The 24,078-nt window shown below is 31.3% G+C and overlaps 2 protein-coding genes across 6 annotated transcripts in view; both read right to left on the reverse strand.

Moving 5' to 3' along the window:
• Window positions 1-601, reverse strand: part of LOC125269265 (pleckstrin homology domain-containing family G member 3) — a 66,864-nt gene extending 66,263 nt beyond the window's left edge. For all 4 annotated transcript variants that reach the window (XM_048192153.1, XM_048192155.1, XM_048192154.1 and 1 more), the window contains exon 1: window positions 445-601. The gene's annotated coding sequence lies outside the window, so the exon portion shown is untranslated. The remainder of the gene's footprint in view (window positions 1-444) is intronic.
• Window positions 602-3,749: 3,148 nt separating this feature from the next.
• On the reverse strand, window positions 3,750-24,078 carry spint1a (serine peptidase inhibitor, Kunitz type 1 a). 2 transcript variants are annotated; one of them, XM_048192156.1, is made up of 12 exons: window positions 23,881-24,078; window positions 21,626-22,090; window positions 21,518-21,541; window positions 20,625-20,782; window positions 20,371-20,512; window positions 10,968-11,138; window positions 8,918-8,965; window positions 8,657-8,788; window positions 8,056-8,106; window positions 7,754-7,924; window positions 6,116-6,175; window positions 3,750-4,590 (listed from the first exon to the last, which is right to left on the reverse strand). In XM_048192156.1, the coding sequence occupies exons 2-12, from the start codon at window positions 22,032-22,034 to the stop codon at window positions 4,406-4,408; spliced, it is 1,551 nt and encodes a 516-aa protein (XP_048048113.1). In that variant the 5' UTR covers window positions 22,035-22,090; window positions 23,881-24,078; the 3' UTR covers window positions 3,750-4,405. The 2 variants fall into 2 exon arrangements, with proteins under 2 accessions (XP_048048113.1, XP_048048114.1); XM_048192157.1 differs by lacking the exon at window positions 21,518-21,541 and having other exon boundaries at window positions 23,881-24,075.

Raw genomic sequence — 24,078 nt, forward strand, 5'->3', positions numbered from 1 at the left:
TTAGAGGGTTTTACAAAAACCCAGAAACTACATTACCATACAGCCAAAGCTAGTCAAGAGTAATGATGATTAAATCAGCTAGACAAATAAATAATCACTACACGAACTAAGATATTTTACATCAGCTTATCTGCATCTTGATTTAATCCACTAAATGTCACTGTGAAAACATTAATCTACAACTTTATCACTAAAAAACCTCAATGTCATTAATAACAAAACGCGTCTATAAACTTCCAGCAGGATATTTTCCCCAAAACAAGACACGAGGACAGCAAAAACACCAAACAAACACACAAAGAGCTCCTCAAATGCACATTACACACTAAGAAAATGACTCTGAACAGCTTTAACTGTTTACTTTTTATCTAGTTTTGCAGAACTGCGCGCGTCCTCGCATCATAACAAACATAATCGTCGTTTAATGAAGGCAAAAACACTTACCGGATGAGTTCCTTGTTATTTCAGACGTTTACGGTTCATTCGCACCTCGCAGACATTTATTTATGTGTTATTTTCAGCGGCTGCAGGTCCGAGAGACTCAGTACGATCAATCCATGAGCAGCTCTGACTGACTTCAGCCTGAACTCAAACTACAGAGCAATGATGAGGGGGGCGGGGCAATGATGAGGTGGGCGGGGCATGTCTAAATAAAATTTCTCAATTGTGAAATGTTCGCCTCGTTGTTTTAAATTAATATCTACTAACAATTTCAGTGTTATTATTCATCTGTAAATTATTATTCTAGACTAGTGCTGATGAATCAAGTGCGCTGTTACTTTTCTCAGCGCTGTCAGGATGGACCAATCACATTGTTTATTGTATTAGGGTCACTGAATAGGGTTTTTAAAAGTGTAAAAAAACAACATAATGGAGATATAAATAATTTTGAAGTTTTATTAAGTGTTAACAATGAGATTATATAATCAATTAACACTGCTTTTGTCATTTTTTACAAAATTTGTCACCAAAAAAGTCATTTGGTTTACCAAAATTTCATTTTTACGATATTTTCTGACAACGCTAACAGGCTGATATCTAGCTAACTAGCAAAAGGACAATCAAACATTTTATATTTAGTACAAGTTTTTAAAATATTCCATCATTTTCCATGTTTTATAGCGGTTGCACCGAATGACCTGATGTTTCGGGACATGCGTATGATCAAGAGAAAACATGAATTTTTCAAATAGTTAAGAGAGAGTTTGTTACTTTGCTTCATGACCATGTGGTCCTTTGCAGGTGTCTGAATGATGTCACATCCTGTCACATGATATTGACCGCATGACTTGATCCAAAATGATGCCTTTATATTGGTTACTCCGAATGACATCAATGAAATTCATTTTTCTGGACATTTTTCTCATAACAAAGCAACGACTTCTGCACATAATTTTAATACCATTTTACACTATGTTGATATATGAATAAAATCACGCCAGAATAAAATATATACAATTATTACATTTTAAGATATTTTAATCACAAATGAATGGTTGGACGGTTTTGACCTTTTGACACTTTAAAATCTTTCAAATACCTTTGAAGCAAAATATAATTAAAACCTTTTGGATTCAATAAAATAGATCTAGTTGTACTTCCTTACATACTTTGGATGTCATATCTTTGTTTATTATTATTATTATTAAGACCTTTGGACAAAAAAAATGACCCGTCACATCATTGACCCAATTATATTTTTTATGCTGTTGTTTACATTTAGCTGTATTGCTTGTTACTTTTCTCAGCGCTGTCAGGATGGACCAATCACATTCGATCATGACTACTTGATTGAATCATTTACTTCTGTTTGTTTTTTGGGTACAAACTCCTACTAAATTTTAATTCAGCAAGATATTTCCATCAAAACAAAATTTAAAATGAATGTGAAATGTCCTCACTGCACCGTTTTTAAAAGTTAAGAAACTGTTTGTTGTTGAATTAACCAAGAGTCTCGTTGTATGTGTTACTTTTCTCAGCGCTCCGTGGGGATGGACCAATCACAGTCGAATGCATGAGGATGGACCAATCACAGTCGACTGCGACTACTGTATATGTATAAAGCGGTTAAAAAAAATCATTTTATAGATTTCTGTGATGGATTACTGTTCTGGAATTTAACTTTATTAAACAAACTTTATAACAACAACAACAACAACAACAAAAATAAAGGCGTTCTGAGAAATGAGTGTGTAGTATAATGAATATATAATCAAAATATTTTAAAAAACGGAAGGAAATGTTGTTCGCCTCAAAACTTAGAAGCTTTTATTTGTTTGTTGTTTTCTAAATTAATTGTTAACGTAGCTATATATTCGAACAAAACTATATTATATAATTTTATATATATATAACTTTAATTTTATATATATAACTTTTAAAATAGTAAAATTAACCCATAAGAAATCATTGTGGTGATTTGTAATGTTAATGTTGAGTGTATAGCGCCACCTGCAGGTCATTTAACAGCACAACCTACAGTTTCTAATACTTTAATGATTAAATTAAATTAATTAATGATTAAATTAAATTAAATTAAATTAATTCACATCCACACACTCAGTCCCGTAGCAGTCTGTACATATTAGTTTTATTGAGTCTTTCCAAGATCAGTATACATAACACATTAAAAAAATCTGTGTACAAATTTGTATTGTGGGGTTATGTATTTTTTTATTTTTATTTTTTTTACCATATTTGCAATTTGCACAAGAACTAAGAAACGGTTTGTTGTTAAATTAACCAAAAGTGTCTCGTGGTATGTGTTACTTTTATCAGCGCTGCATGAGAATAGACCAATCACAGTCGACTGCATGAGGATGGACCAATCACAGTCGACTGCGACTACTGTATATGAATAAAGTGGTTCAAAAAAAATTTTTTTATAGGGATTTCTGTGATGGATTACTGTTTGCATATCAGGTACGATATAAAAGGTTCTGGAATTTAACTTTATTAAACAAACTTTATAACAAAAAAAAAAGCCTTTCTGAGAAATAAGTGTGTGGTATAATGAAGATTTAATCAAAATATTTTTAAAAACGGAAGGAAATGTTGTTCGCCTCAAAACGTACATGCTTTTATTTCTTTGTTGTTTTGTAAATTAATTGTTAACATAGCTATATATTCGAACAAAACTTTTGAAATAGTAAAATTAACCCGTAAGATATCATTGTGATGATTTGTAATGTTAATGTTGAATCAATAGCGCCACCTGCAGGTCATTTAACAGCACAACCTACATACTTTAAAGGGTTAGTTCACCCAAAAATGAAAATAATGTTATTAATTACTCTCCCTCATGTCGTTCCACACCCGTAAGACCTTCATTCATCTTCAGAACACAAATTGAGATATTTTTGTTGATCAACGCTCCGAAGCTTCATGTTTTGAAATGGGCCATCACTATATAAGTCGTTATTTTGTTTTTTTGTCGCACCAAAAATATTCTCGTGGCTTTATAATATTAATATTGAACCACTGTACTCACATGAACTGATTTAAATATGTTTTTAGTACATTAATGGATCTTGAGAGAGGAAATGTCATTGCTCAGGCCTCACTGAGCCATCGGATTTCAACAAAAATATCTTAATTTGTGTTCTGAAGATGAATGAAGGTCTTACGGGTGTGGAACAACATGAGGGAGAGTAATTAATGACAGAATTTTCATTTGTGGGTGAACTAACACTTTAATGAGAAATACACATCACAAATTAAATTAAATTAAATACACATCCACACACTCAGTCTGTACATATTAGTTTTATTGAGACTTTCCAAGATCAGTATAGATAACACATTAAAAAAATCTATGTACATATCTGTATTGTGGGGTTATGTATTTTTCACCATATATTTGTAATTCCTGCATCCAAAATATCAGTTTACTAAAAAAAAAAAAGCAATAAAAAAAAAAAAACGTGTGGCTCATGGATACAAAAAAACAAAACAAAGAGCCACAGATCAATATCTCAGATCTCAAACATTCTAAAATATGTAACGAATTTCTAAGTAATAAGGAAAAGTTTACATTGATTTAAGATAAACAGTTGAGAGGCAGCATTTCTGAGAGACACACACAAAAAACCTTCCAGTCTTCAAACTAACTGTACTAATCGCACTGCAAACTAAAAGCAAATGGCTCAAAAATGATTTATTTTGTGTGGTCTGGATTTTAAAAACTGGCTTTAGTACATGCACATTTACCCCTGAGTGAAATCCAACAAAGCAAAAGGACAGAAGTAGATCAATCTCATATTATTCTGAAAATATTCTGGTAATAAAAGTTTTCAAACTAAACCAAACACAGTTACCAGCCTGTCTGCTCAAAACAAACCCAAGTGAAGAAATAAAATAATTACTGCATATACAAAATCATTTTCACGTCACACCCCGGCTGAGTTCAGATGGGTTTGGTTGTGCTGTTGTAGACGAGTTTCTCTGAATCCACATAGGTGTGAACGCCGTTAACAGCCACTGGCTGATGCTTGTTCCGACGCTTCTTCTTTCCCTTCACGAGGCAGCATGTGATGACAACCAGCAGGATGGCGATGGCGAAGCCCAGGACGACTGCGAATACAATAGCAGCTGAGGACAGAGGAGAAGAGAGATTATCATCATAAATAGTGATGAAAGCCCAAATATTAAATGTCACAGATGTATATTTACTGAGTAATCACTGTTTTGTAGATGAGGGTCAAAATGACCATTTTCACCAAATTAGAGGAGTGTAAAAATGACTTTATAAAGATGGCAGCATCATTATTTTATTTTCACACAGAGATTGGAAGATCTATTAGTGAAATCTGTTGACTTTATCAATCTGTGTTTCATTATATGCCAACAGTGACAGTTCAAACATGGGAAAAAAGCACTTCTTGTGTTCTTTTCCTCAAGTTTGCATGACTGTAACTCAAGAAGTGTTAAAGATATCTTAATATCCTTTTAGATTCTGGTTCTGAACAAACTTTTCTTTTGGTATCTTCATTTTAAAGGCCCTCGATGGTTCAATCCCAGAGATATGGAGATCTTAATGCGGCTCCATGAGTAAATTGTGCACATTTTCAGTGGTCAAAAAAAAAAAATATTCCTTTTCCAAATTTTTAAAGATATCTTAATATCCTTCTAGATTCTTGTTCTTAATAAGCTTTACTTTGGGAATCTCCATTATTAAGGCCCTATATAGTTCAGTCCCAGAGATATTGGGATCTCAATGTGGCTCCATGGGTAAATTGTACACACTTTCAGTTGTCAAAAACCAAATATTCCAATATTTCCAAAGTTTGCATGCCTGTAACTCTAAAAGTATTAAAGATATCTTAATATCCTTTTACATTCTGCTTCTTAACAAACTTTTCTTCTGGTATCTTCATTTTAAAGGCCCTCGATGGTTCAATCCCAGAGATATGGAGATCTCAATGCGGCTCCATGAGTAAATTGGTCACACTTTCATTGGTCAAAAACCAAAAGTGGGTCAGTTTGCACACAGATGATACTTCTTTTATTATAAAGAGTAATATCTGAAGAACAAATAATGTTGAAACTAGAAATGTATCTCGTTTTTTTCTATCATCTTAATTGCATAAAACATTCCTGAGTGCCATAAATATTCCTTTTCTAAAGTTGTCATGTGTGACTCTAAAAGTATTCAAGATATCTTAATATCCTTCTAGATTCTGATTCTTAATAAACTTTCCTTTTGAAATCTTCATTTTTAAGGCCCCATAGATATTGGGATCTCAATGTGACTCCATGTTCAAATTGTTGAATTTTACCTATTTTCAATGGTCAAAAACCAAATGTAAGTGTCTTCTTTAAAAAGAGACCAAACTTCAGTCTGATGCTCCAAAGTATTCAGGATTTACTACAGTTTAAGTTTTGAAGAAATTGATTTTAACTACTGCATTTTAGTTCCTTAAAATTACAAAATAGTAAAAAACATTATCGAGCTAAAATATAGTACAATCATGTCATTGAAGTTTTTTTATGAATCATTTTTGACCGAAATGTGAGAACAGTGCCAGAGGGTTCAAGAAAAGAATGAATTTACTCATTTAAATGCATCTATGCTGTAAATTATAAAGCATGTTTTGTGCAGGTGAAGCGGTGTTACCTGTATTGTCCTTGCCTTCTTGTTTCTCAAACTGTGCACGTCTGGCAAACACGTCAGCCTCTGAAATGATATAAACATGGCATGATGTTTCACAGGAGAGACAGAAAAAAGGTTTAAAGCGTGCATTTTAAAGTTAAATCTGGTGCACTTTTGAGAGTTCAAAATTAAGAGCTCAAACTCATGTTCAGAGTGAAAATTTAACAAAGTTTTTCTTTTTTTTTAATTGTGATATAGTGCATCAGTCTACATTACATTCACTCTGGTGTTTAAGAAAGCCAAACAATTACAATATTATAATAATAATAATAATAATAACAACAATAATAATTATGGGGAAAACGATTAATCAGTGCAAGAGTGCGTAAGTGTTTTGCTTAATACCAGTTTCTGTTGTTTAGGATAAATATTTGCTAGTAGGAATTTACTGTTTATTGTATTAGGGTCATTGAATAAGGTTTTTAAAAGTGTAAAAAAACCCATAATGGAGATATAAATAATTTTGAAGTTTTATTAAGTGTTAACAATAAGATTATATAATCAATTAACACTGCTTTTGTCATTTTTTACAAAATTTGTCACCAAAAAAGTCATTTGGTTTAACCAAAATTTCAGTTTTACCAAATGACACTTTTGGTTACACCGAATGACGCTATTTTCAATCAATGCTAACAGACTGATATCATGCAAAAGGACAATCAAACATTTTATATTTAGTACAAGTTTTTAAAATATTACAACATTTTCCATGTTTTATAGCGGTTGCACCGAATGACCTGATGTTTCAAGTGAAAACATGAATTTTTCAAATAGTTAAGAGAGAGTTAGTTACTTTGCTTCATGACCATGTGGTCCTTTGCAGGTGTCTGAATGATGTCACATCCTGTCACATGATACTGACCGCATGACTTGATCCAAAATAGTCCCTTTATATTGGTTACTCCGAATGACATCAATGAAATTCATTTTTCCGGACATTCTTTCTCATAACAAAGCAACGACTTCTACACATAATTTTAACACCATTTTGCACTATGTTGATATATGATGTTATAAAATCATGCCAGAATAAAAAATATATACATTTAGTACATTTTAAGATATTTTAATCACAAATGAACGGTTGGACGGTTAAACCGAATGACCTTTTGACACTTCAAAATCTTTAAAATGTAGAAAAATATAATTAAAACCTTTTGGATTCAATAAAAGAGATCTAGTTGTACTACCTTACTTACTTTGGATGTCATATCTTTGTTTTTTATTTATTATTAAGACCTTTGGACAAAAAAAATGACCCGTCACATCATTGACCCATTTATATTTTTTATGCTGTTGTTTGCATTTAGTTGCATTTAGAATATACAAAAACAACCTTTTGCTCTCTGTTAAGCGAGATGGAGTTCACTGTGAGCCGTTCAGAGAAGCGGAAAACACCGGATCACAAGCTGATCATGTGAGCACAGTTCACACCTCAGTAAGGATCTACCTAAACTAAGGATCATAATTATGCATGATCAAATGCACAACTATTTTTGAGTTCTCAAGTTAAATGCGGGAAAGATAGTTGTTACGATCATTTTTTTTAAAGTGCAAGTTGACTTCAAATATTGATTGTGGTAATAATACAGTAAAACTCACCAGTCACTGAATTGCACGTCCTAATGCACTCTTCCTCTTTTTCAAAGCGGTTCAAATTTCCATCACAGCCACCGTAGTTAAACCGGTTACAGCGCATTTCATACGGATTGTAGTACCAGTAGGTGAAACTTGCGCGACAAGGTCCCGTTACCGGCGGCTCCACGCAATGAGCTGTAAGAGCGAATGAATTACTCATTTTAATGATAAAGAGGCACTGAAATGCAGTGATGAAATGAAATGGTCATCAATAAATATTTAAAGAGGTTTACATATATCATAACAGAAAAAGAAATATAAATCACCTTTGGATTTGTCCACAGGAATCTCCAGCAATCGACTGAACTTTTTGTTCACTGAAAATAAAGAGAAGGAAAAAAACACATAAAACTGTTTTTGAAACTAATAAATGACCTGAACCTGATTTCAGTCTCCAATCAAAGTACATTTAAAGGGAAAGTTCATTCAAAAAAAAAAAAAAGTTTTTTTTTGAGTGATATACACAAAAGACTAGCAAAGAAAGTCAAAAGACAGATATTTCCCTTAAAAAAAAAATTCTTCCTCCAAATTTTTGTCTCCTTTTCCTGTACAAATTGGTAAACGTTCCTAAATCAAGATAATTTTACTTCTTGAGTAAATGTAAGTCAAAAATGTTTCAAAATTAAGAATTTATGCTTAAAAAAGCTGCCACTGAAGTCAGAAAAATAAACTTGTTTTCCTTTGAATAAAGGAAATTTGTTCTTGTTTTAAGCATAATATCGACAGATGTTTTCCGAAAAAAATCAATTTTGCTCCTTAAGTAAATGTATCTTGATTTAAGATTGTCCTGTACAAGACAAAATACTGAGTAAGAATCGTTTCTATTTTCTAATCTTTGTTTATAATAGTGATGAATGTGATCCTCACATCTGTCGCACTCGGCCTCGTCCGAACCGTCGCTGCACTGCGTTTCTCCGTCACATTCGAAATCTTTTCCGATGCAACATCCATTAGAACAGGAGAAGTGATCCGGACCACACGGCGTGCCACACTGCTCATCTGTGAGTTTGCAAGAGTTCAAAACAGAAGATTATGCTTTATATGTATTTAAAAAAGAAGAAAAAAGAAAAATGGCATTCTGGCATTGAAATAAATAAATAAATACATCATCAGCACTCAAGAACTTACCAGGATTCTGGATCGGACCTAATCTTCCAGATGGAGGACCAGAAGAAACTGCAATAATAAGTAAATATTTCATGTAAAATAAAGGTATTTTGAAAAGTCACACTTAAAAATTTGTTTAACCCTCGTGCCCTGTTCGATAACTATATATCATGTTTTTCATGTGTTTAAGGAATTAAATTCAAATCAAATATTAACATTACTGCACAAACCTCTTCTGAATAGGATGTCTACTTCATAAACATAATGAAAAGAATTGAAAAATATGGTTTGGATCACTTTAACCATATATGGAAAGAGTCCTTATATGGTCATTGGTGGAGTCTGGATGTCATCTAGTGGAAAAGTTTGGTACTGCGCACAATTTTTTTTTACTGAAAGTTCTTTTTTTGAGATATCAACCTAAAATTTGTCACAGAGCTAGTTCAGATATTTAGTTTTGATTTTCTTGAAGTTTTAGAGTTGAACATGTTTTGTAAAATACATATTTTATATAAAATATATTTTTATATTTAAAATGTTCATAAACGTTTTTTTTTTTTTTTTTTAAACTTTACTTTTACAATTTTTTTTTTTTTTTACTTCTACAATAATCTGCGATGTTTCACCTTTAAAAAAATACCAAACTGAAAAAAGTATTCATACAATTTGAGTTGTAAAAGTCCTTTTCATATCGATGCTCAAAAACAGTGTGTGACAGACAATTAACAGGTAAAACAACTTTGAAAATAAAAAGCTGTTAAACTCAGTAAGACACTGGCACTTCAGTACTAGAGTTGAAGAGCTCTGACATACAACACAGGAGTGTTTTGTATTTTGGGTCTGTATTGCTTTTGAACAGCTGTCTATATGAGTCAAATCGACCCACAAACAGTAAGAACGTATAACATTTCTGTGCGCACATTTCACAACACGTCAGCGTGCTGAAACTTTGCATGCATGTTCATGACCCAAAATGAGAAAAAGTCACAAAATTTCAAGAAAAAAAAAATCGTAACTAGGTTAACTGGTATCAAATTGACCCGCAACAGTTCACGAGGGTTAAGTGGGATTGCATTTGACAAAAATGTGTAATTTATTATAAAAAGAGATACACACTTTACAAACAAAACATTTCAAATAAAGAGGTGATCATGCACATAAATGAATGACTCATGGATTAGAATGATGAATCATTATTGATACAATGCTGCTTTATTAGTTTTCAAAAGTTTGTTTAAGTGTACCATGCAATGCATGCTTTTCATGCAGTTTAATAGGGCAAAGCTGCCTGAAAAATCTGACAAAAATCATTTGAACCATTTCCTGTCCTCATTTGCAAAAACTAGAGCAAAACAAAACCCAAAGCCTCATGACCAGTAAACCCAAATGTCAGCCAATATATATATATATATATATATATATATATATATATATATATATATATATATATATATATATATATATATATATATATATATATATATATATGTTATGTTGTATACTACAAATAAATGCTGTTCTTTTAAACTGTCTATTCAAAGAATTCTGAAAAACAAGTTCCCACAAAAATATGAACTGTTTTCAACATTGACAATTATATTAAATGTTTTTTGAGCAGCAAATCATCATATTAGAATGATTTCTGAAAGATCATGTGACACTGAAGACTGGAGTAATGATGCTGAAAATTCAGCTTTGATCACAGGAATAAATTACACTTTACTATATATTCACATAGAAATCAGCTATTTTGAATTATAATAATATTTCACAATTTTAGTGTTTTTACTGTATTTATGATCAAATAAATGCAGCCTTGGTGAGCAGAAGAGACTTATTTTTAAAAAAATTAAAAAATAAAAATCATGCAAACCCAAAACTTTTGAACAGCAGTCTATATGCACAATAATAATCATTTGAATTGTACTTTAATTAGTAACTCATTTTTCAATTTGCATTTACTATAATTTTACTTGTGCATTTATTACCATTTTGCTTCCACTCTGCACAGTGAAAATTAAGTTTTATCTGTTTATCTGTAAACATGACCATAAAAAATAATAATAATTACCTGAAACTTTGTCGCAAGCGTTCTGGCATTCGTTGAGCGCCAGGTAGTTATTGCGGTTTGGTTTGCAGCCTCCAAACTTGAACTCCTCACATTTCTCGGTGACGGCGTTGTAGTGCCAACGTGGAAAAGAGCCTCGACACGGACCCTCCTTCTTCGGCACCAGACAGTGATCTGATGGGAGGAAAATCATTCATTCATTTATTCAATGTTTACAACAAATGTTCTGCATGCTGGCGACTTACGCCACATCAACATGACAGTAATAGACTAACTCACTTCTAAAGGCCTGCAATGTCAAATAAAGAAAATCCTGTTTTAAATGTATTATGTTGTTCCTGACAGAAAACACCAAAGAATCATAACTTAGTCCATATGACTTGCATGCAGTATTCAAAGTCTTCTGAAATAACCACTGGTTCTAGTGTGTCTGGTAACTAAAACACGCCTTGACAAACTATTTTTTTCAGAGCCTCTGTGGAGGGTGTGAAAACTGACATTTTAAAAATCTGAATGAACTAACCCTTTAAATGTTAATGTGCAAAACACATAATAATATTAGAATATCAATGCAATTAAAGTCAGGATCATGTACCATCAAAGAAACATTGATGCACTTATTTTCAGCAAAAACTTTTGATCACTTGAACAATTTATTGGCAAGACAGGTGAGATAATCCTTGGTTTTGGTAAAAGTGACAATTATGGCATTGCTATTTTAAACTGGTTTATTAAATGACCTTATGGAAGCTTGTTTCCGCTACTGAATAAAAAGTTTAAAAGACCATTTTGACTATCATCTCACAATTCTGACTTTCTCGCAATTGTGATAAAAAAAAGTCAGAATTTTAAGATATAAACTGTGCAAACTGTGAGAGATAAACTCGTAATTGTGAAAAAAGCTGAATTGTAAGTTATAAAGTCAGAATTGTAAGATATAAACTGTGCGAACTGTAAGATATAAACTCGTAATTGTGAGAAAAGCAGAATTGTAAGTTTTAAAGTCCGAATTGCGGAATAAACTTGAAATTGCGAGAAGAAATGTCAGAATTGTGAGATATAAAATTGCATGTATGATAAAAAGTCAGAATTTTAAGATATAAACTTGTAATTGTGAGAAAAGGCAGAATTGTAAGATATAAACTGTGCAAACTGTGAGATATAAACTCGTAATTGTGAGAAAAGGCCAAATTGTAAGTTATAAAGTAAGAATTTTAAGATATAAACTGTGCGAACTGTGAGATATAAACTTGTAACTGTGAGAAAAGGCAGAATTTTAAGTTATAAAGTCAGAATTTTAAGATATAAACTCGTAAGTGTGAGAAAAGGCCAAATTGTAAGATATAAACTGTGCAAACTGTGAGATATAAACTCATAATTGTGAGAAAAGGCAGAATTGTAAGTTTTAAAGTCCGAATTGCTGAATAAACTTGAAATTGCGAGAAGAAAATGTCAGAATTGTGAGATATAAACTTGCATGTATGATAAAAAGTCAGAATTTTAAGATATAAACTTGTAATTGTGAGAAAAGGCAGAATTGTAAGTTATAAAGTAAGAATTTTAAGATAAAAACTCGTAATTGTGAGAAAAGGCAGAATTGTAAGATATAAACTGTGCAAACTGTGAGATATAAACTTGTAATTGTGAGAAAAGGCAGAATTGTAAGTTATAAAGTCAGAATTTTAAGATATAAACTCGTAATTGTGAGAAAAGGCCGAATTGTAAGTTATAAAGTAAGAATTTTAAGATATAAACTGTGCGAACTGTGAGATATAAACTTGTAATTGTGAGAAAAGGCAGAATTTTAAGTTATAAATTCAGAATTGCTAAATAAACTTGAAATTGCGAGAAGGAAATGTCAGAATTGTGAGATATAAACTTGCATGTATGATAAAAAGTAAGAATTTTAAGATATAAACTCGTAATTGTGAGAAAAGGCAGAATTGTAAGATATAAACTGTGCAAACTGTGAGATATAAACTTGTAATTGTGAGAAAAGGCAGAATTGTAAGTTATAAAGTCAGAATTTTAAGATATAAACTCGTAATTGTGAGAAAAGGCCGAATTGTAAGTTATAAAGTAAGAATTTTAAGATATAAACTGTGCGAACTGTGAGATATAAACTTGTAATTGTGAGAAAAGGCAGAATTTTAAGTTATAAATTCAGAATTGCTAAATAAACTTGAAATTGCGAGAAGGAAATGTCAGAATTGTGAGATATAAACTTGAATGCATGATAAAAAGTCAGAATTTTAAGATATAAACTCGTAATTGTGAGAAAAGGCAGAATTGTAAGTTATAAAGTAAGAATTTTAAGATATAAACTCGTAATTGTGAGAAAAGGCAGAATTGTAAGTTATAAAGTCAGAATTTTAAGATATAAACTCGTAATTGTGAGAAAAGGCCGAATTGTAAGTTATAAAATAAGAATTTTAAGATATAAACTGTGTGAACTGTGAGATATAAACTTGTAATTGTGAGAAAAGGCATAATTTTAAGTTAAAAAGTCAGAATTTTAAGATATAAACTCGTAATTGTGAGAAAAGGCCGAATTGTAAGATATAAACTGTGCAAACTGTGAGATATAAACTCATAATTGTGAGAAAAGGCAGAATTGTAAGTTTTAAAGTCCGAATTGCTGAATAAACTTGAAATTGCGAGAAGAAATGTCAGAATTGTGAGATATAAACTTGTATGGATAAAAAAAATCAGAATTTTAAGATATAAACTCGTAATTGTGAGAAAAGGCCGAATTGTAAGTTATAAAGTAAGAATTTTAAGATATAAACTCGTAATTGTGAGAAAAGGCCGAATTGTAAGTTATAAAGTAAGAATTTTAAGATATAAACTTGTAATTGTGAGAAAAGGCCGAATTGTAAGTTATAAAGTAAGAATTTTAAGATATAAACTTGTAATTGTGAGAAAAGGCCGAATTGTAAGTTATAAAGTAAGAATTTTAAGATATAAACTGTGCAAACTGTGAGATATAAACTCGTAATTGTGAGAAAAGGCAGAATTGTAAGTTATAAAGTAAGAATTTTAAGATATAAACTGTGCAAACTGTGAGATATAAACACGTAATTGTGAGAAAAGGTCGGATTGTAAGTTATAAAGTAAGAATTTTAAGATATAAACTTGTAATTGTGAGAAAAGGCCGAATTGTAAGTTATAAAGTAAGAATTTTAAGATATAAACTGTGCGAACTGTGAGATATAAACTTGTAATTGTGAGAAAAGGCAGAATTGTAAGTTATAAAGTAAGAATTTTAAGATATAAACTTGCAATTGCAAGAAGAAATGTCAGAATTGTAACAGACTCTCAACTGTGATAAAAAAGTCAGAATTATGAGATATAAAAGTCTCAATCTTTTTGAATGTGTGGCAGAAAAAAAAAGATTTCCGTACATTTTCTACCACACCATCATAAATGTGTGGATCATGTGGTCCTTCAGGAATTAAACTATCAATTACAATATAAATTTAGTAAAATAAAGTGCTCCTGAATGTATTTTACACTCGACTCAACACTGTACTGCTCATCTACATTAATGTGAACACATGAACTATGTGAAATATGAATGCTTCCTCAAAGAGAACTGAAACTACCACTTACACAAGCTGAAAATATGAAGAGTTAGATACCAGACACATCTGTTGATTCACTGATGATAAACACATTTAACTCTGAATACTCCTTTAATCTGGTACACAATAATTGTAATGGAAACCTTTTTAATAATTAATGAATGATTTAAATGTGTTTCATGTAAATTATTCACGTTTCCTTGTTCAAACACTGCGCTTTGAAAACACAAGGCAGCAAACGCTAAAAAACAGTGCTAATGTAACATGATTAACCTAAACATCTGTTCTGTATTCAAACCTATAGAATTAATCTGTCTATAATCATCTGAATTCAGGGTTAAGATTTTTAGTCAGTGTCTCATGTGAGCAGTTGCTTCACAAACCCTCAGTGAACGCTTGCATTCTCTGTGAAACTCTCACCGCAAAACCTGCCGCACCAGTTTCTGAAACACTCAAGAAAATGGCCACTTGCTCAAGAGATTTCCTGTTTCTACTGAAACTAGGAAACATCATGCAATCGGTTACCAAACTATAATTCCTGAGCCACTCCATGATAAATCATTAAATCTGTGGAATTGATGGATTAGACAAAGCAAAGATGAAATTAATGAGTAAAGCTCCTTTTAATAGAAAGCACAGGGGGGAATTCTGTTTGAGAAAAGCAGAACATTCTGGGTTAACTGTTTGACAAATCCTGGTAAATGGTTAATCCATGTTTTCCGACAACTAATTAAGGTCACTTCAAAACTTGTTGGAGCACAACTCATCATAGGTCAACAGTTCATGCAAATTTCATTTATGAGAAATCAGATTAAATGACAGAGAAACACTCTTCAGAGAACATGATAACATGACCAATTACTTTAAAGCAAGTGATGACGCATATGGAAATGAACACGCCTTCAAGAACATCACTTTTCATACGTTATGCAAAGGCAGCCATCCTCAACATATTAAACAAGATATCTGAGTTTATCATTTTCAGTCTTGTTTGAAAAACTAGACTTATGAAAACTTGTTTCCACCACGGAATAAAAAATAAAACAAGTAACTTTGACTTTTATTCTCACAATTCTGACTTTTTTTGTTGCAATTACGCATTTATTTCTCAAAATTTGGACATGAGAAATCACATTTCTGACTTTTTCTTGCAATTACGTGTTTATATCTGAAAATTCTTACTATATAACTCACAATTGCAATTTTATCTCTCACAATTATGACTTTTTTCTTGCAATTACACTTTATATCTCAAAATTTGGACATAAAAGTCATATTTTTGACTTTTCTTGCAATTACATGTTTAGATCTAAAAATTCTGACTATATAACTCACAATTGCAATGTTATCTCATGATTCTGTCTTTCACAATTACGAGTTTACATCTTTCAATTCTGACTTTATATCTCACAATTCAGACTTTTTCCTCGCAATTGCGAGTTTATATCAATTTGAACTTTAGAAGTCACATTTCTTACTTTTTTCTCACAATTACGTGTATATCTCAAAATCTGGACTTTAGAAATTATATTTCAGACTTTTCTTCAATTACACATTTATATCTCAAAATTAAGACTATATAACTCACAATTGCAATGTTATTTCTCACAATTATGACTTTTTTTTGCAATTACACATTTATATCTCAAAATTCAGACTATATAACTCACAATTGCAATGTTATTTCTCACAATTATGACTTTTTTTTGCAATTACACATTTATATCTCAAAATTCAGACTATATAACTCACAATTGCAATGTTATTTCTCACAATTATGACTTTTTTTTGCAATTACAAGTTTATATCTCAAAATTTGAACATTAGAAATCACATTTCTTACTTTTTTCTCACAATTACGTGTATATCTCAAAATCTGGACTTTAGAAATTATATTTCAGACTTTTCTTCAATTACACATTTATATCTCAAAATTAAGACTATATAACTCACAATTGCAATGTTATTTCTCACAATTATGACTTTTTTTTGCAATTACAAGTTTATATCTCAAAATTTGAACATTAGAAATCACATTTCTGACTTTTTTCTTGCAATTACGCATTTATATCTCAAAATTCTGATTATATAACTCACAATTGCGATGTTATTTCTCACATTTCTGATTTTTTTCTCACAATTACATGTTTATATCTCAAAATTTGGACTTTAGAAATCTCATTTCAGACTTTTTTGCAATTACACGTTTATATATCAAAATTCAAATGTTATATCTCGCAATTCTGACTTTTTTATCTCACAATTCTGACTTTTTTGCAATTACGCGTTTATACTGAAGGGGTGGATTCTGGAATATATATATCAATATATATCTTTTTAAGTTATTAATCAACATTTATATTTCTGTTAAATTATTTGAATGACTTCTTCAACGTATGTTAAAGCATTTCTTTTCCTTTTCAAACACTAGAAAATAATTTTGAATATTGTCTGTACCTCTCACTGAGAGAAAAGAACATGTTATCAGTGTGTTTTGGGAACGTTTCCTGCTCAGAGCAGAGTTCAGATCAACTTCAGCCTTGAAGAAGCTGTGAATCATGTATCTGTATATGTGCGCTAGTGTTCTGTGCAGGTCTGTGTACTGGTGGACAACTGGCACTCTGCTTGAGACCAGCAGACGCCATGTCATGACCCCAAAAGGACATCCAGTACCTAAATCCAGGGTCCCCTCGTCAACATCGTGACGAAGGGAGATATGCTTCTGACTATCTGTCATTTGTGGAAGATTACCAAATTTGTCTATTTTTCTTATCCAATCATAATCATTCAACCTGAAGTAATGACGTAGTTAGTTGACTCTGTAGTATAATTGTTGTGGAAATGTGAATGTACGCGGAGCGGCCTACGAACTCCTTGTGAGACTTGAAGCTGGCTTCTGCTGATGAAACTGCAAACTATTCTTCATTAAATTTTTCTTCAATTTATTAATTTTTTTAAACATTGACTCCGGGTCTTTATTCAACATATCTGGTTTCAAGGGTCCTAAACTGTTTATCCCCAACAATATCTCAAAATTTAGACTTTAGAAATCACATGTCTGACTTTTTTCTCACAATTACGCATTTATATCTCAAAATCTGGACTTTAGAAATTATATTTCAGACTTTTCTTCAATTATACATTTACATCTCAAAATTCAGACTATATAACTCACAATTGCGATGTTATCTCTCACATTTATGACTTTTTCTTGCAATTACAAGTTTATATCTTACAATTCTGACTTTATATCTCACATTTCAGACTTTTTTGCAATTACAAGTTTATATCTCAAAATTTGAACATTAGAAATCACATTTCTGACTTTTTTCTTGCAATTACGCATTTATATCTCTAAATTCTGATTATATAACTCACAATTGCGATGTTATTTCTCACAATTATGACTTTTTTCTTGCAATTACAAGTTTATATCTTACAATTCTGACTATCTCTCATAACTCTGATTATATAACTCACAATTGCGATGTTATCTCTCACAATTATGACTTTTCTTGCAATTACAAATTTATATCTCACAATTCAGACTTTTTTTGCAATTACGCATTTATATCTCAAAATTTGAACATTAGAAATCACATTTCTGACTTTTTTCTTGCAATTACGCATTTATATCTAAATTCTGATTATATAACTCACAATTGCGATGTTATCTCTCACATTTATGACTTTTTCTTGCAATTACAAGTTTATATCTCTAAATTCTGACTATCTCTCACATTTCAGACTTTTTTGCAACTACGCATTTATATCTCAAAATTTGAACATTAGAAATCACATTTCTGACTTTTTTCTTGCAATTACGCATTTATATCTAAATTCTGATTATATAACTCACAATTGCAATGTTATCTCTCACAATTATGAAATTTTTCTTGCAATAACATGTTTATATCTCAAAATTTGGACTTTAGAAATCACATTTCAGACTTTTTTTGCAATTACACGTTTATATATCAAAATTCGAACTCACAATTGCGATGTTATCTCTCACAATTATGACTTTCTTGCAATTACATGTTTATATCTCAAAATTTGGACTTTAGAAATCACATTTCAGACTTTTTTTGCAATTACACGTTTATATATCAAAATTCGAACTCACAATTGCGATGTTATCTCTCACAATTATGACTTTTCTTGCAATTACAAGTTTATATCTCACAATTCAGACTTTTTTTGCAATTATGCATTTATATCTCAAAATTTGAACATTAGAAATCACATTTCTGACTTTTTTCTTGCAATTACGCATTTATATCTCTAAATTCTGATTATATAACTCACAATTGCAATGTTATTTCTCACAATTATGACTTTTTTTCTTGCAATTACAAGTTTATATCTTACAATTCTGACTTTATCTCTCATAACTCTGATTATATAACTCACAATTGCGATGTTATCTCTCACAATTATGACTTTTCTTGCAATTACAAATTTATATCTCACAATTCAGACTTTTTTTGCAATTACGCATTTATATCTCAAAATTTGAACATTAGAAATCACATTTCTGACTTTTTTCTTGCAATTACGCATTTATATCTAAATTCTGATTATATAACTCACAATTGCGACGTTATCTCTCACATTTATGACTTTTTCTTGCAATTACAAGTTTATATCTCTAAATTCTGACTTTATCTCTCACATTTCAGACTTTTTTGCAACTACGCATTTATATCTCAAAATTTGAACATTAGAAATCACATTTCTGACTTTTTTCTTGCAATTACGCATTTATATCTAAATTCTGATTATATAACTCACAATTGCAATGTTATCTCTCACAATTATGAATTTTTTCTTGCAATAACATGTTTATATCTAAAAATTTGGACTTTAGAAATCACATTTCAGACTTTTTTCAATTAAATGTTTATATCTCAAAATTCAGACTATATAACTCACAATTGCGATGTTATCTCTCACAATTATGACTTTCTTGCAATTACATGTTTATATCTCAAAATTTGGACTTCAGAAATCACATTTCAGACTTTTTTTGCAATTACACGTTTATATATCAAAATTCGAACTCACAATTGCGATGTTATATCTCACAATTCAGACTTTTTTTGCAATTATGCATTTATATCTCAAAATTTGAACATTAGAAATCACATTTCTGACTTTTTTCTTGCAATTACGCATTTATATCTCTAAATTCTGATTATATAACTCACAATTGCAATGTTATTTCTCACAATTATGACTTTTTTTCTTGCAATTACAAGTTTATATCTTACAATTCTGACTTTATCTCTCATAATTCTGATTATATAACTCACAATTGCAATGTTATCTCTCACAATTATGACTTTTTTCTTGCAATTACAAGTTTATATCTTACAATTCTGACTTTATTTCTCACAATTCTGACTTTTTTTTGCAATTATGCGTTTGTATCTCAAAATTCAGACTATATAACTCACAATTGCAATGTTATTTCTCACAATTAAGACTTTTTTCTTGCAATTACAAGTTTATATCTGCCCATCTGGACTTAACTCACAGCTGCAGAATGGTAAGTTATAAACTCAGAATTGTGAAGGAAAAAGTCTGAATTGTGAAGTCGCAATTGCCTTTTTTATTTCTTTATTCCCTGGCAAAAACAAGCTTCCATATGGACCTCAACAAATCCGTTTTAATAAGTGCTTTTTTCCAGAAATGAATTGTTTGGTGCATATAATGTACACAGCTCTACAATTTGTATATTATCTACGTTGATATATTCTGCAAATAGAACCTTTTAATTTGTTAAAAAGCAAATAAGTGTCATGTTTTCAAGTACTTACGGAGTGACTGTTCTGGCGTCAGGACCAAAACCGACACCTCGGTCGAGCCCGTCTGTCCTGCATCATCTGTGACCGTGAGTCTGAACTTATACATCCCCGGAGAAAGATTGGAGACGGTCACTGCATCCTCAAAATGCCCTTTCTGACAAAAAATTAGAGGATGTACAAGCATTAAATATCTAAATAAAAAAACAATTAAATAGGCAGAATTTACAAAAGTAATCTGATGCATATTTTCAGAAAATATTATTCACCGTCATAACAGCCGACGGGTCTCCAGACACCTGCTCCCACTCCCACTTCACAATCTTTTTATCGTCTTTGCTCTCAATGCCGTTCAGCGTCACATCTTCACGCGGCTGAACGACCCTGTCCTGCCCGGCCAATGCAATCGGAGGTTTGTCCTCCACGTCTGAAAGAAATCAAAACACTGCTGTGATGAAACATTATGCAATATAAAACAATAATCATGGGAACTGCACAAGATGCCAGGAATGATCAAGTCAGAGCGTAATACAAGATGGATCTTGCATACTGAAGATCGGCTGATAGGGAGAGTTACTAGAAAACTAATAAAGTGCGTTTATGTCTCAGACATGCAGAGGAAATTAAAGTTTGAGACTAAAAGATATTGATACTAAACAAGATGAGATTTTATACGGTTGAACCAGGGGAGCAGCAACACAACCGCAATCATTATCATCAAGTTTCTGCATTCAGATAATCAAGATGAACTCCAAAAATATGACAAAATAAATGTGCATTCATTTTACGGTCTTTCTCTCCTAGAAAAACAGCAAAACTACTGATCTTGCACTCTATTTTTGTCAAATCACATCATGCTATTGACTATTAAATGAGTATTAAACAAGCAATTTGTCAACACAGAAAAATGCCCTTGTCAAGGCATTTAATTTGGTCCTCAGTACGTCTTTTTTTTTTTCTAATTATTCCTACGCCCCTGGTTATAACAACCGGCTAAAATGTGAAACAATGACACACTTCTGAGGATTTCGGCAGGTCTAGACATGCATGAGTATTTCCCAAGACATATTCAACCAAAAACACTACTGAATACAATCATTCATTATTGAACTGTAAAAACTACTGGATATCTAGAAGAGATTTCTAGATGTTTTTTCCTTACCTGGCACCTGTTGCTCAATGTAATCTTTAAAAATAGATGTCAAAAACAACTCATTTATTGCTGAACTGTAAAATAAACAAAGTCTTTTTTAATATGGTTTCCTCTCACCTGAAACCTTCTGCTCGAGGTAATCTTTGAAAACAGACTTCAGAAGGTAGTTGTTGAAGCCCTTCTTCCTCACAAAGCGACAGACTTTCTTCTGTTTGTACAGACAGTTGAAGATGTAGCACAAGCTGATGCTTTTGGGATCTTGTCCGTGTTCCATCAGAGCCAGATTGCAGTTCGGATCATTACAGCAGGCCAGAACACAGTCTTCAGCCCGAGACACCCGAGGAGAACCCAGGAACGTGGCTCCTTCCTTCACAGATTCATCCGTGTTCAACACGAAATCCTCTTTGCCAAGACTGAATTTTTCCATACAGGGTTTCCCTTCATCCTGAGCCTCTGATGGAGCCACAAGGAGAACGATGACCAGAACCACGGCGGTCCCAAAGAACCAGAGTCGAGCCGGAGTCATTCTCCAAAAGAATGAAGCCTCCAGTCAAATCCCTTTACAAATGATTCAAAACCAATCTGAAAGGAAAGAGAAAACTTTAAATGTTAAAACTTCCAAATAATATTATTATAGCTAGTAAAATGAGAAAAGAATCAATGAATCATTCTCTAAAGAACAAATCCTCCATTTAAAACCCTTTATAATAATAATATTATAGCTGTTAAACTCACTAAAGAATCAATGAGTCATTCTCCAAAGAACAAAACCTCTTATTAACGATTCAAAAAGGTTAAACTCTCAAAATTAAAACTTCCAAATAATATTTATGTTATATATAGCCAGATGAATGTCTAAATCCATAAAGAATCAATGAGTCATTCTCCAAAGAACAAAACCTCCAATAAAATCACTTTATAAATGATTCAAGACCAAACTGAAAAGGAGAAAAACTTTAAACATTAAAACTTCCAAGTTATATAATTTAAGAATCAATGAATCATTCTCCAAAGAACAAAACCTCCAGTAAAACAAATGATTTAAAACTAATCTGAAAGGAAGGAAAAAACTTTAAATGTTAAAACTTCCAAATAATATTATTATAGCTAGTAGAATGAGAAAAGAATCAATGAATCATTCTCTAAAGAACAAATCCTCCAATTAAATCCCTTCATAAGGATTCAAAATCAATCTGAAAAGAGAAAACTTTGAAGTAATAAACTTCCAAATAATATTTATATTATATACAGTTAGCAGAATGTCTACATCCATAAAGAATCAATGAGTCATTCTCCAAAGAACAAAACCTCCAATAAAATCCCTTTATAAATGATTCAAGACCAAACTGAAAACTTTAAACATTAAAACTTCCAAGTTATACAATTTAAGAATCAATGAATCATTCTCCAAAGAACAAAACCTCTTATTAACGATTCAAAACAAATATGAAAAGGTTAAACTCTGAAAATTAAAACCTCCAATTAATATTTATGTTATTTATAGCCAGTTGAATGACTAAATCCATAAAGAATCAAAAAGGAGTCATTCTCCAAAAGAACAAAACCTCCAATAAAATCCCTTTATAAATGATTCAAGACCAATCTGAAAAGGAGAAAAACTTTAAACATTAAAACTTCCAAGTTATATTTATTTTATATAATAGCTGGGTATTCAAGCTTTTAGTTTCCACAGATACTCACTACTGTACTGTATTGTTAGATGTGTTATTTATATATTTAAGTCAAATTCTTTATTATTTAAATCCCTTTTTTATTTATTTAGTCAACAATTGAATATGACAGAATCCATATAGAAGAATCTCCTCTGGACAATATATATATATATATATATATATATATATATATATATATATATATATATATGTGTATATATATATATATATATATATATATATATATATATATATATATATATATATATATATATATATATATATGGAGAATTTATGTAAACTAGGCTTTTTGACATTGAGATGACTGTCAAACTATGGCCCAATTGACCCAAATTCACCTTAAAATGACTCAAAATCAATCTGAGAAGATTAAAAACGTATTAATAAACAGTATAATACATTATCATAACTCTTCGACTGTCTAAAACAACTTAAAATACGCAAAAATCAGCAAATTATCCCATAAAAACGTCAAGTCTAATAGGTAAAGAGAAAACTAGCTATATATATCGATAATTAAAACACTCACACCTCTTATAAGACACAATATTGAAGATTTACCACGACAGTATCTGGTTTAATCAAACATAAACATTACAGGCCGCCTGAGGAAAACGCAGCGGATATTTGTTTTTTGTGTTTTCTTCGGTTAAACATATAAACATTTCAACTTCTTACCGATTAAACAGCACTTTAAGCGTCCGTCCCCTACAAAACAGTGTAATTCCTCATGTAAAAGCGTCGTTTAAACTATAGTTTCGATAGAAATGTGTCGTTGATTCCAAGTAAAACTGCGGCAGATCCGGAGCTTCAGGTGTGTCCGATACCGAGAGATACCTGCGCGAGCAGGAAGTGAATGCGTCACGCCTCAGTCAG

Source organism: Megalobrama amblycephala, linkage group LG5 (assembly GCF_018812025.1).
Source record: "Megalobrama amblycephala isolate DHTTF-2021 linkage group LG5, ASM1881202v1, whole genome shotgun sequence".
NCBI lineage: Eukaryota > Metazoa > Chordata > Actinopteri > Cypriniformes > Xenocyprididae > Megalobrama > Megalobrama amblycephala.